Source organism: Plectropomus leopardus, chromosome 7, assembly GCF_026936395.1.
Source record: "Plectropomus leopardus strain MGB_pleo_1.0 chromosome 7, ASM2693639v1, whole genome shotgun sequence".
NCBI lineage: Eukaryota > Metazoa > Chordata > Actinopteri > Perciformes > Serranidae > Plectropomus > Plectropomus leopardus.
In genome coordinates this window covers 31,401,490-31,416,224 of record NC_142182.1, presented here as the reverse complement: position 1 = coordinate 31,416,224, position 14,735 = coordinate 31,401,490, and the positions used below count along the sequence as shown (strand labels likewise).

The following is a 14,735-nucleotide window of genomic DNA, read 5'->3' as shown; positions in this document are numbered from 1 at the left end:
CTGCACGGCACGGCACGGCACGGCACGGCACAGCAAGGCAAGGCACTAAACCAAACTAAACTAAACTGAACTGAACTGAACTAAACTTAAGCCTGTCACACACTACACAATACTCTGGCCAATTTTGGGCCTGATTTCTTCCAGACAATTGTCAGTAAGGCCCAGATTTTTTTTGATGGCGGTAAAGATCATCTTGTCAGATTTTCCTGTGGTGTAAATTGTGTTAGGATTGTTTTTTAGGCCTACATCCAATGATCTGCTCAGAAGTCCATCCTTACTGCACCGATTTAAAATTGCAAGTATTAAACATTTTCGGTGCCGGCGGTCCGGCAGGTCTCAGAAGATTAAAATGCATAATATCAAATGGGATTCAACTCAGAACTGACTCACCTCCAGCTTGCTCTGTAACATGTACTGTCCGTGTTCACACCGTCTCAATGACTTCATCAATATTTTTCCATTTCTTTTTTGTTTACTCATTGTAAAAAGTAGTGCAAACAGCTAGCAACAGCTGTTTCTTCCTGCTGTCTGCAATGTTTGTTGACTCTATAGTTGTGAAAAGATTTTTGGTTTTGCGAGTCAGAACTTTGGTTGTTTGTGAATGGAATCTCATGGTGTGTGGTGAGCTGTTTTTGGCAAAGTGTTGCTCTCCACACAATAAAGGAACAGATCTGTTTAATGTATCCCTACATATTGTTATGTGTGGGGTCTGTCACATTTTTAACATTGGTTATGATTTGAAAAATCTTTCAGTGCAGGCCAGGCTTAAGATGAAGAATCAGAGAACCTTTGAAGAACAGTATAGAGGTTTTAGAGGTTCTCTGCTCGTTCTTCAGCCTAGGCCTAAGCTCACTGAAGAAAGAACCAGTAGAGAACATTTAAAGAACCATACAGGGGCTTAAAAAGTTCTTTGTGTAGCAGCAGTGCTTAGCCAAAGAACAGGTGAGGAACCAACATTTCAGACATGCCTGAAGTTTACTCTGCAAACTGACATTGAAGGTTTGCACAGTGCCTTTGTGTGTTTTATCCTCCTCTTCTTCCTCAGGTCGCCAGTAGGGAACCATGTGCAGCTCCCTGAGCCCCAAACAGCCTATTGGCCCCGGCCTCACAGATATGCAGCAGTACCACCAGTGGCTGGCCAGTCGGCATGAAGCCAGTCTGCTGCCCATGAAGGAGGACCTGGCCCTGTGGCTCACTAATATTCTTGGTAGGAAATACTCATATTTAACACATGATGCCTCTGATTACATACTTATAATGTTGCCTGCCTGAGTTTATTAGCTTCTCAAACAATCTAAAATTTGAAACTTATGACTTGTGATCTAAATTTGAAAATTTAGATCATAAGTCAGCATCAGATGATTTCAATGATTTAGGCTCTGGGGGGCAGTCACCCTGCTACCAGGGCTCCTACAGCTTATGGCATGGTAGATTTATTATTTTTAAAGACTTTTTTAATGTCACTCAGGATAAAGGTTCTAATAACCAAAAATATAAGATTTTTATTTTGCCCAGATGTTTTTTGTAGCTTAACACATTACTTTTTCCGTCGAGTAAAAAAAAAAAAAGTTCCACGTCAAATGTTGGAAATACAACAGTGGAACATATAAAAGACAATATAAATATGATATTAAAAGGCTCTATTAAAGGTATTTGGTTTACCAAACAGGAGTGGGAAATATCTGGCATTTCTGGCCTGTTTTCTTGACGATTTTGTGATTCTCAATCTGCATGTTAGATTCCATCATTTAGATTCCCATCATGGAGAGTTTAAGAAAATACATTTCTTAAATTATTTTACACACACTCAAAAGAAAAATATTTCCAATTATTTTGAGATTTTACAGTGCAATGTCAGGATAAAAGATTGATAAAATCCTGCTTCCCATGTCTGACTTTCGAAAGGTTAATTTAAGTCAATGTAATACCAATTAAGGACTTATTTTTAAATTAATGAATTCAATGCCCTTTAAAACTTTTTAAGGACCCGCGGCCACCCTGCCTGATACAATTGGACAAAGTGGACAAATACAAAGTGCTGTTGCTGATTCATTCAAACACTACCCTTGAAAAAAGCCTGCTTTGAAAATTCCTGCAAATTCCCTCATCTTCAACATTAATGGCACTGGTATTGCTGATGTAAACACCTCTGCAGGGGACTGGAATCAATCTAAACCTCATTACAAACAATTTTTAAGTCACTAGAAGGTGTGAACCCTGTTTCCCCACTTTCCCATAGATTTTCCTTAATTGAATAATGGCCGTCATTAAGAGCTGAAGTAATGTGCAGCCAGTGGTGGAGAATAAGCAGCAAAGGAAACATCAGCAGAGGCTTTGTGCAGGGTTGCTATTGCACAATAAATCACCCAGTGTCAGTCACAAGACAAATGCATGGAGCTCTCTGAAGGTCTGATTTGAATTTAGTGGATCAAATTTGGGTGTGTTTGCAGAAAGTTTAAGGGATTTGCCAATTTTCAACCACCTTTGTATCATAACAGTGTGGGCTGGATGTATAAATGAACTATGGTAAGGAACTATGGCTTCCCTTTCACCAGATCCCAGATGTCCCTGCTCATCTCTAAGCTCAAAACCGCCAGATGATGCATTTGAGCTGGCTACATAAGTGCTCCTCAAACTGCAGATTGCACTTCTGCACTTTTTGATGCCCACCACCACGGACACAAAGGTTATAGAAAGAGATTGAGAGCAGAAATCAGTCCTCTCTGCCCCCCTGTGTTTTTAAACATGTTAAGTATACACCATAGACTGCATTCCCATTGTCAGTGAACACACTTCCGCAGCAGACGAGCAGACGAGGCCAGCCGGCAGCCATAATGTTTCCTGTGAAAACGGCCAAGCTTGCATTATGTCACCCACCAGTGAGAGGTAGTTTTAGGTTTTCTACCACTTGTATGAAAGCGAATGCCACAGCCTTTTCTCTGTTTTCTCTGGTCATATAGCATTATTTTAAAAAGTATTTGCGTCTTTCCAGTGCGCAGCCCAGTTTTATGAAAATAACGTCCTTCCAGCAGTGAAATACTTGATAAGTTTCAGGTTTACACATGATAAACTCAGTGTGGTTTATCTGAGCCTGGGGAAGGTTCCAATTTGTAGGTTTAACTGTGGCATCACAAAAATGCTCTTGTAAGGAAAATTCTTACAATTCCTCCGCCAGCACAAGTTACAATTCAGCAATTGTTCACTCAATTTCCAAAAGGCAAACTGTCTGTTAACTAGTATTTTATGTATCAGCATTTTCTGATTTGTTAAAGAATGTGTTATCTTTAATTCAATTCAATTTCAGTTTTATTTATCAAGCCCATTATAACAAAACACAGTTTGCCTGTGGCTTTACGGCATACGACATCCCTCTGTCCTTAGACCCTCAAAACTCCCCAAAAAAACCCAGTAGCGGCAGTCTGCTTTTGCATCTCATAGGTATTATATATATATTTTTTCTTCAATATTTGCTTTAATGTCTAGCTGTACTGAATATGGTTAAAAATGTCCACCTAATGATTGGAAGTTAACTCTGTGGGACATCCTGTAGAGTCCAGCAATCATTTCTCAAATCAACTGGAAGCCAGTTAAATTTGTGAAACTGAATCCTGTGTGTGTGTGTGTGTGTGTGTGTGTGTGTGTGTGTGTGTGTGTGTGTGTGTGTGTGTGTGTGTGTGTGTGTGTGTGTGTGTGTGTGTACAACTTAAAACAACTTCAGTATCTCCTCTGTTATCTCTGGTGGTCTGTGTGTTTGCTCTGGAACCAGCTGCGCCAGAAACCTCTGGTCTGCTGAAGCGAGGGATCAAGGACGAAAAATACGATCATCCGCTTGTCCAGCAGATAAACAGTGTCAAACCAGTTTAAGCCATGCCTTGTGGTCCTGTGTGTTCAGGACCGTGCTTTTCTAAGAAAGAAGGTGCTATTATGCTGGCAGGGTTTATGGTTTCAGGTGGGAGGAGCGGTGCGGTGTAAAGAGTCTGCTGATTGAGTGGGAGGCGTACGCTTGGATATTCTGATGAGTCATATTGTTGTTGTGATGGGAGGTTGGAGCAATTTATAGGAGTGACTATTTGAGCTGAAATGCTCTGAAAGCCCTCTGGAATATATTTTCCTCACACAGCGAGGGAGAGTTTGAGCATATAAGACGAGCTCTCGCTGAGTATTTCTCAAGATTTCAATCTCTCTTTTCTGGGCTCAATTACAACATTTGGAACTCATTAAACATCGAACCCCCCCTAGACCCCTCCTCCTATAAGACACAGAAAGGGGATTAAAAAAAAAAAGTCTCTCCGGTTTCTTTCCACAGACACCCCCCTGCCACCACCTCCTATTTCACAGTGATCTAACTATGAAGGAATGGTCCTCTGGAAGTCAGTCAACTGGACACCACATGTTGATCACCCATCTATCTCTGCAACCGTGCAGGATAATGAGGCATAATGTGCACAATCAGATGCCCCCTTTTCATGTGATCTTGTCTTCACCACCACACGGTGCACTACCAGAAAAATCCCCCCCACATTCCCCCCAAGTCATGTTGTAATATGTGAACATTTGGCTTCTGCAGAGCTGCCGAAACCCAGCAGCACAAGCCAAGCTCAATAAGCCAATCAGCCCAGCGGTTTCTGCGAGTCAATAACATTGCATCAGGTTCAGCTTGAACTAGACTGGAGAATACATTGTGTTTCCTAATACTGTACACATATTTTAAAATGAGCTTTTTTTTAAAAAAATGTTGAATTTATTGCCAGGTTTTCTGCTTTCTTTATGTGTCCCCTGGTCAGGTCTGGAAATCACCGCCGAGAGCTTCATGGATCGCTTAGACAATGGCTTCCTGTTGTGCCAGCTGGCTGAGACACTGCAGGAGAAGTTCAGGCAAAGTAATGGAGACCTGCCTAACTCTGGCAACAGCAAGGTACAGAGGAACCGGAGGATTACAGTAGTCTGCCGTGATAACGCTTACAGTGAAAACACCAGTCTGGGAGCCAGATTTTAGCTGAAAGTGTTCCAGGACTGACTTTGACTTTGAATGATTCGACACATGATTGATTCATAAATGGGAGAGTAACTCACTAGATCCTTCTGACTGTCAGTCATGATGGTCCCAATCACTTGAACAATCCCCCTGCTTGATTAAAAAAGAAATCCAGACATAGTATAGTTTTTTTTTTGACCACATATGCACTATCTTTGCAACTACAGGATAATTCTAGCAAAACTCTACACACTTAAAACAAAACCTTATACCAAGCCAGCAAATCATCATACATCTGTTGCAAAATTCTTTTTAAATAACTTGTTTTTACGTCAACACAAACCATCATTTGAATAAGCAGAGGAAGCACCAACTACAGACAAATATTATAAATGGTTTTTCTGTGTGCAGGGTATAATGTTAACATTTTGCAATACACTTTTGACCATAGACTGTATAACCAGATGGATGACGCGCCCCCACTTACCCCCGCTATGCTTAAGTGAAGCCAAAATATCAGGGATACGGCCTCTGCCATCTTGCACTGGTCTGCGCTGTAGCGATCGCTGCAGTGATGGAGTTTCCCCCAAAACACGCGTCTGACCAATCGTAAACAGCCTTATTGAATGTTAGTGAATGGATTGGCTGACACAGCAGTCAATCATGGCAGAAAATCCCCTTTTTGTAGAATTGAAGAACTAATCATAAAAATGATCACTTGAACAAATATCAGGGTGATGAGAACTACCTACAGTGACAGAAACCATCTTTGGGAAAAATGTATAAGGCATGTACTTTGAGTTTTTAGTTTGGCCTATGTCCCATTCACTAACATCGAGGAAGCAGGCTTTATGACCTATACTGCAGCCAGACAACAGGGGGCGATCAAGATTACTCAGCTTCACTTCTGTCCTGTTTTCTGTCTTTATATGCAGTCTATGGTTTTGATGTACATGCAGAAAACACATACACACACAGGCATTCACGTGTAAAGTATAAATGCACATTTCAAGCACAATGTACTACCAATACAAATAAGGGGAAACATTGTTGTCTTTTTTTTTTTAAATCAAAATGTTCTAACACTCCTCAAGCAACTAAAGCACAGCAGAAGAAATCAAAAACAGTTCTTTCAGAAAAAAAGAACTGAAAAATTAGGCTTGATCTACCCTTTTTATTGGTCTGGCCATGACACTTTACCCACATCCCTCCATCCAGTATTGGCCTCAGTTGTTGTCTAAATGTTAACCTGTGCCCAACTGGCAAAGTAGTGTAGCAATGTTGAGACCAGTGTTTACAGTTCTGCCAAAAGAGTGTTATTAAAAACTGAATGCAAAGCAGAGCGTGTGGTTCAGTTTGGCACACTCGATAAATAAAAAATAAATGCATTGGCTACAAGTGTTCATAGTTTCATAGACAGTGCCTCAAGAATCACTGCAAGCATTAAGAAAAAAAATTAAAAGTAACACATGTTTTGTTTTTAACTCAAATCCATGTTAAATATCAGTTTTCTGTGTTGCCACATAAATGATCCCTTTAAAATCCTGTTTTTCTGCATAATTTATTGGGACCAGACTGCTTGAACAGTATTGAAGTTTTATTGACTCTTACTGAGACAGGAAACAGCTTTACCCTGATATCAAGTTTCCCTCAATAAGATCAATAAAAGCCATAGAGTTCATCTCATCACAAAGAAATGCTATCCTAACATTTGAAGAGTAGCACAAAGACACTGAATACTTAAAAATGGTAAATAGCATTAGATTTCATACCCACTCTGTTCTTAGATCTTTCTTGTTGATTGTTTATTTTTCAGCTCAGCAGCGACCATAAATATTGCAAAGTGCCTCATATTTTTAAAAAGCATTGCACAAAGGGCGGGGTGGGGGATGGGGCTTGCAGCCTTCAGCAGGGTAAAAAAAAAAAAGAAAAAAAAATAAGGCTGGCAAGGACACATAAACTGATGGGGCCCCACAGCCCCTGTGAGAATTGGCAGAACTACGTTAAATGTTCATTTCTGGTGAGCCCTGAATAAGGCTTTAATGAATTTTACAAGATTAAAGGGTAACAGTGTAAGTCGTAATCGTATATCTTCCCACATCAGTGCTCAAGAAAACAAAGCGAATGGTGTGAAAATCCTTAGATTCTATCAGCTTAAGAGCTCCTGCAGGAAGGTTTAATGTCTTCAGCTTATTACTGACAAATCAAAGAAAAAATGTAAATATTGTTCATATATTTAACTTGTGTCCAGTCTATAGCAATGCTCTCGCATACCCAAAAGTAAGGAATAAATCAATTTCAGCTGACTTCCAATTTGACCGATATTCTGGCCCCAAGACGACATATTACTGCTCTTATGGTCACAGTTTTAAACACATCCTTAATGTCATGAAATGGTTGCAGTTCCACTCCAGAACTACTTGGTTAGATTTATACAACAAAACTATGTATTTGAATAAGTACCCTTGTCAGAAACGTAACTAGACATATTTCACATGACATACTAGCGTAGCATGCTAAGCATCGTAAACTTGGCTACATTGTCAATAAAAGAAGTTACCTTTGACTTCTGAAGGCGAACGCCAGTATCTTAGGGGAAAGTCCTGGTTTGTTTGACCAATCTACAACCCCTGACACCTACCTATTGAGGCTTTTTTGATATTATGCGGACTTTGTTGCTTTTTAGGCTACATCCTACTTGTACATATGCTTCTAATAATAATTGCTACAGTCACTAGAGGGCACCACCTTACCATAAATGTAAGGGTGGTTCGTAATAAGATGCTTACAGTCGACTTTTTGATAGTGAGAGCTGTCAGGTCAATAAAGAGCTGCAGGGATTATGTTTTTTTGTGGGCTGTATACCTAATGTTTTGTTCAGCAAGATAATCTTCACAAATGAACACCTTTTTTTTTCAGGATTTTTGGAGCCTAAATGCAATTGCCAGAAGTAAAAAGCTAACATTAGGCTATAAACAAACTACACTATGGTCAAATGACTTAACAGCCACCAAAATGAAAGCTGTAAAGCTGTGTTCGGTGTATGACATTCTGTAGTCTCTTGTAGGCACTTCTCAGCCTTCAAAATTAGCTTCAAAATTAACAATGGGGGTATTTAGTGACATATTTTATGAAAAAAACATGATACCTCTCTTCAGCTTGTGTTAACCCCAGACCTTATTTCAAGCATCCAACCAGTATCCAAAGCAAAAAAAAAAGCCTGTTGACTTTGAGACGAGGTAAACAGAAGTGCTTAAATGCTAACTAATTTCCACATTTTCAGACTTTTTCCTGCAGCACTCTATAGACGTCCATATAGAAACATCTTACAATATTGTGTTGACTTTATTAGTAGCCTTCAAACTTTAAAATCTTGCTTCACAAGCATTTAACAATAATGCCGAATTTAACAAAAACATCAACACATTTTCAGCTATGTGTATCTGTACCTATTTACTCAGTGAAGTGACATGTGGTGCTCAGTGGGATTACATGTTTTGAACAGAGGGAAACACTGATTATTAGGGCATGTTTCGTCCAGACGAAAAGGAAGCAAAAGAGTCTTTTGTTGGCTCTCGAGCGAGAGTTGTTGATGTTTGCACTGAGGCATTACTGTGCTGATGATGGTGAGTCTCCTGATCTCAGTGTGAGCGCGGCAGCACAGATGTGGGGAAATGCTTGAGGTCAGTGACAGTGGGGTGGCAGAGGATCTACTGAAATAGAGGAGCCTATTGATCGTTAAGGCCAAAAAGTCTTGAGGCAGAATGGAGCTCTAGAAAAACAAAGAGAGTGGTCTATCTCGACAGCTCTGGCTTTAAAATCAGAGTTGGATTGTTATGTTTTAAATTTGGAGCTACTTGCAGTTCACATTAAGCTCCCTCAGTTTAATGAGCCATGAAAGATTAATCCTTCATGTCTGCTTTACCTCATCTTATGTCAAGTTCATAATTAATATCAAACAACAGTGCTTTATCAGCTCATCATGGCTCTTTATAGGCTGTAGTTGTTTAGTATTACATGCAACCACTTTAAAGAGAACTCCCATCTGCTTCAAAGCTGATCATAAGTTGCATGTGTGGAGGGGGACTAAGTGATTCCAGCAGAGAGAAACAATAAATCTCTTTGTAGATGATGTCACTTGCACATCAATCAATATCAACAGCAGATGACTGAAGATGATATTTCTTACATGTCATTTTACTTCCGTGTGCCAAGTTCAAGATCACCACCTCATTAAATGTTCAAATTTACTAACGCACTACTGGAAATTAGAGCAAAAGTTCAACATTTAAGGAAATTCGCTTGTTTACTTCCTTTCTAAGGGTTTTGTGAGAAAAGTGATACCATGCCACATCTGTCCATTAAATGTGAAGCTATTGCAGCACTTAACTGTGCACAAAAAAAAGTGAAACAGGGAAAGTCTGGCTCTTCCCAAAGGTCACTAGGGGGCCGTTTACACGGCAACAATTCTTGCATGAACATTAAACATTTGTTACCGTTTGGAACTTTTTGTTCACATGAAAACGGCACTTTGGGACCTAAAAACGCGAATTTTTGGAATCGGGTTCCAGAGTGTAATTTTTTAAAAACGGCACCCCTTTCTGTCGCCGTGTAAACTGGCAATGCGTGGATCCTGTGAGAATGGTGACGTTGCGGCCGAACTTTGCGCATGCATATTGCACTTCAAACAAATGGCCATGCACGAGTAGGAGGAAAAAAATAATGTCCTGCAAAATGTTACAACACGTTCCTACACAACAAAGAACAGTCATAAAACTTGTATCGAACTACACCTACACAGACTTCTCATCATCCTCTAGCACAACGTCATCCTGTCCTCTTTTGTCATTTGCACTAAACTGCTTTAAGGCACCATAGCTGTCGTACATATCAGCCTACATTCTCAAAGAAATAATATATAAAGAGCAGTGTAAATGTAAACATGGCTTTAGTTTAGTCTACCAATATACACCATTCAAAATATACAGACACTGTTGCAAAAACTTGAATATCATACCTATATATACCAACATTAATGTTTTTACCAAGTATAAAATATGTGATTAAGCAGTTCTTACAAAAAAATATGATTTTTAAGCAAAGTAGGCCTGCTTCCTAAACCAAATGTACCTAGTTTTTTTGTGCAATTACTACATATATAAAAGTGCAGGTAATTAAAATGCAAGCCACCCAGAAATAACAAGATGCCACTCTGATCATTAGATCAAACGGCACTGGCAAGGTGGTCGACATCATTTCTCCAGGAATGCAAAGTAATTCAACAACAGAAAGGATCTCAGAAAAAGCCCAAAGCAGAGGCTGGAAAAGAAAAAAAAAAGAAAAATACCCACAAAAAGCCTGCATATTTCCAGCATGAGCTCATTGCACCTTTCTCGTAGCACAGACGCACATATCCTGTATAAAACCACAGCGAGGCGCATAAATCTCCCTGCACAGACCGTGTGGGGGCTGAAACCCATAAGCATGTCATCTGATCCCGAATCATAGTGAGCCTGGTAAAGTAGGCCCGGGTTTTTCGAGCCCGCCATCTCCCATATTGATCTGTCCTTGATCCTGAGCTGAAAGCAGCACATGGAGAAGAAATCAGTGTAGATAAAGAGTGTGTGTCTCTGTGTTTTGATGGAAACTCTTGAGGCTTGGGTTGAACAAAACCACCCTGGTGGACCTTTTGTTTTCTCTTCATCAAACACAATAAAGGTTCTGTGTCCTGTTCATCAATAACAGGTTTTTTTTTTTTATCTCTGGTTCATATATAGTGTACATGAGGACATCTACTAACCTCTCTGTGTCTCTAACAGAGTATTCCCAATCGGAGGATACCGTGTCGGCAGAGCGCTCCCTCCGGCTCCTTTTTTGCACGGGACAACACAGCCAACTTCTTGGCATGGTGTCGTAAGGTTGGAGTTGGAGAAACGTGTCTGTTTGAGTCAGAGGATTTAGGTGAGTGTACTCTTTTTCTGCCACAAACATCAGAAAACCAGAAAATCTGAATGTGTGACAAACAAGGAAGGGTATAAAAAGGCTCCAGGTTCAACGCAGTCGCTCACTGGCACTACACTGGCACTGGACTCAGATTTCTATCTCTGATGAATGGTGTGATTGTGCAGGTAGAGTATCAAGCAGGTTAGACCGCTTCCCTCTCCACCCCTCTGAGGCTCAGAGGACTCACATCTCCAGGTTTTGCTTCAACTCCTTTGACATTCACACAAAGCTCACAAGGGCAACAGTCTTCCAGGAGCAGCTGTACCTGACGATGAGGATGCATACATCTTGAATACTGTGCACACACACAAAACATCTGAAGTGAAACAAAGGGAGCAGAGGCAGAAGGGTGTGAGTTAGTGAAAAAGTAGGCCAATGCGATGCAAATGTTTTCCTCAGCCCAGAGTGGGGACATTCTGCCTTCTTCCTCATGCACACTCTCACTCTTTTTTATCTGCTTCTCTCTAATCTATTACAAAGAGTTTTTCATGTGTCATGTCACTAAAATATGCAGCTCAGATATGCCTGGGCTGACATATTGTCCTTAGAGTCAGATGTACAGTATGTGACCCTGCCGGTAACAAGGAATATTCAGACATTCCTGTAATTTCTGACTAATGTCTGCTCGACCATCACTTAGCAATTTCAGCTATGCAAATCATTACCGAGGCCAAGTCACACACACTCATCTATCAACACTGCACCTTCACATGCAGCGGAAATGTGATATAGAATGTTGTTGAAATACTTTAGAAAACAGTAAATGTGACTTTTTTCTTTCTCTTTCTCTCTTTCTTCTGTTATTTCTCTGGATGGATTTATCAGTTCAGCAGTAGATGTAACAACACCAGGTTTGCTATCATGCAGTGGATATTTTGTCTATAACGCATGGTGTGGTGTGTCACATGTATCATGCATCTTGTCACACTGTCTGGTCACATATTTGGTGAGATTAAAGGAATACTTCACCTCCCCCAAAATGATTATTTGTATATTGATTAGTCACCCTGGGTTACCTTGATTTCGAGAAGATAACTCCTGGCATGCCTCCACAATGGCCGAAGAATCCAAAAAAGGCAGTGGTTTTGCAGTTTAATAACAGCAAAACCATAGCAACTTTCACACAAAACATGCACTATAATCCAGTTTTGAACTACTTTTTTCATTTAGTGAAAATATCTTTCTTTTTCCTGTCGTCATCTCCATGTGCAGCACCAGCTTGGAAGAGACAGGTATCCTGTCAAGTATCACGGAAGTTTAAAAAGAAGTTAATTTTCAATTGTTTTCTCTATATGTTGTCAGGTATGAAAAGAAAATTAATTTTAAAAAATAATTTCTTAAAAAGAAAATTATTTAAATAGAATTTTGATCTATTTGATATTTTTTTTCCATCTATATAAGCAGTTTATCACTTTAACCATGTCATAAAGCAGTTTCCACTGTATTTAAAACATTTCTGTATAAACAACCCATATGCGCTTTTCTGTCATGCCTTAGATTTTTTGCGCTGAAGTGTTTTAAATATTTTGGTTTTAGCAAAAATGTGTGTGTTTTGGAAGTAACAAGCATACAACTGGATAAATAAGACTTGGAGAGTTTGTAAACAGATGCTGTGATATAGTTTTGCATTTATTAAACGTGGACCTAATAAACTGAAGTTTATTAAGAATTTTCTCCATTTTTGGACTCTATTTACTGTGGAGGCATGCGGTTTTCTTTTAAGAGTCAGTGTAACTTGGGGTGAGTAAGTGACACACAAATGATCATTTGGAGGGTGAAATATTCCTTTTAAATTAAACAGCTCAAGCCTATTTATGCATCACATGTCTGAACAATATTCATTTTCATTTGGGATCAACAGGATTGCAGAGCAGAGGAGCACTTGAATGCATGACGTTCATGAGTCATATTTATGTCATATCTTACCATCATACAGCTGCTCATCCTCACTCATAGTTTTCTAAATGACATTTAATTTATTAAAAATAGAATAACCCAAAGCTAAAACTTCCTCTCTTCCTGCAGTTCTTCATAAGCAGCCTCGAGAAGTGTGCCTCTGTCTTTTAGAGTTGGGACGGATAGCATCACGGTATGACATTTTCTCCTTGTTTTTGTAGTTCACCTATGACTATTTTCCTCTGTGCTTTTGCAGATTATTTTCTTAATCTCATCTTAATTTTAGATGATATTTTGTGTTTCCTTGGTCTAGGTACAACGTGGAGCCTCCCGGCCTCATAAAACTGGAGAAGGAGATTGAACAAGAAGAAAAAGCACCTCCACCACCTGCATCACCTGTATCCCCAGCTCAGCCCCTCCCTCCATCTCCCTCTGTGTCTCCGTCCCCATCTCCGTCCCCATCTCCGTCCCCTTCTCCGACTCCTACCAAAGTCAACTCCAGCAAGAAAAGCACAGGGAAGCTGCTGGATGATGCTGTAAGTTAGCAGTGGTTAACCTCTGCTTATGCTTTTGATTTCAGGAGGAAACATCTTTATATGTTCATCTTCTTTGTGTGTCACAGGTAAGACATATCGCTGATGACCCCCCCTGCAGATGTCTCAACAAGTTCTGTGTAGAGAGACAGTCACAGGGTCGATACCGTGTTGGAGAGAAGATGCTTTTTATTCGGGTGAGTTTATTACAATAAGCTGGTAAGATGTGGGCAGCTAATCACATGACTGAAGGGGGGTTGGGAGTAGGGGTTGACAGATTGTCAGCCTGGCTGGTTATTGGGCCGATATATGGGATTTTGCAGATTATTTTGTATCAGAATTTTATTTTAATGATCGGCTGATAAAATTGATTAATTAAAAAGTGCAAAGAAAATATCAGCATGGGAGGAACTTTTACTTTTTAAAACCTAACTCTAACTTCAATTTGCATGACATCACTGTCTTATATTATCTTATATTATGTTTCTTAGTTTTTATGGTGTTTTTATTATGGTTTTGTTGTGTTCTTAATGTTTGTTTAATTTGATCAGCTGTGAATTTCCTTCAAGATAAACAGTATCTAAGTAAAATAAAGTATCTATCTATCTATCTAAGATAAATATTATTGGGTAAAAACACAGTTTTTCTCTCTGAAATCTAGTGAAGCAAAAGTATAAAGTTGATAATAATCAAGCATCCATATCTATAACCTGAACTGGACTGAACATTTTGTCACCTTAAAATTATAAGGTTCTATCTGACATTTTTTCAAAATTGAGCGATTCATATATTCTTATTTTGTGAAAATTTGTTAACATTATGTGAGGTGTTTGTTAAATTATAGGCATTTTTGGACTTTTTTTAATGGTTCATATCATTTTAGCCATTTGGAATGCAAAACTTTGAAGCTCAATATCTAAAAACTGCTCAGAGCCTTATATATAGAACCTTATAATTATAATTATTATACGGTGGCAGTTTACTTTGGATCTCTGCTGATTAACATGTCAGTTAGGTAAACCATACATTTCATTTCTCTGTTTTATTAGGTTGGTATATTTTACAGCATAGCACAAGCTCAGGCAAAACTCACAAAAATGTTCACATTTTTTGCTAATCAAATTTTAACAGTTTTATACATTTTCAAATCAGTCTGGGGTTGATAACAATAAGGCCTTGCACTGCAGTGCTCTCCATTCACACAGCATATGGCAGTGTGTTGATACTTGGGGCTGGCTTTGGGATGAAAGTAACCCATTGTGTCTGCAGAGCCCGCCTTCGCTTCAAGGTCTCGTTTACTGGTAATGGTATTCCTACAATGTCCATCT

The 14,735-nt window shown here is 39.4% G+C and overlaps 1 protein-coding gene across 2 annotated transcripts in view; it reads left to right on the top strand.

The window, feature by feature from the left end:
* The window catches only part of gas2a (growth arrest-specific 2a), a 28,428-nt gene that overhangs the window by 7,159 nt on the left and 6,534 nt on the right, over positions 1–14,735 (top strand). The window contains exons 2-7 of one of the 2 annotated variants that reach the window (XM_042495397.2): positions 1,046–1,207; positions 4,785–4,915; positions 10,792–10,936; positions 13,004–13,067; positions 13,188–13,410; positions 13,497–13,604. In XM_042495397.2, coding sequence (XP_042351331.2) covers positions 1,063–1,207; positions 4,785–4,915; positions 10,792–10,936; positions 13,004–13,067; positions 13,188–13,410; positions 13,497–13,604 — 816 coding nt within the window. In that variant the 5' untranslated portion in view covers positions 1,046–1,062. The remainder of the gene's footprint in view (positions 1–1,045; positions 1,208–4,784; positions 4,916–10,791; positions 10,937–13,003; positions 13,068–13,187; positions 13,411–13,496; positions 13,605–14,735) is intronic. The other variant, XM_042495399.2, reaches the window with a different exon arrangement.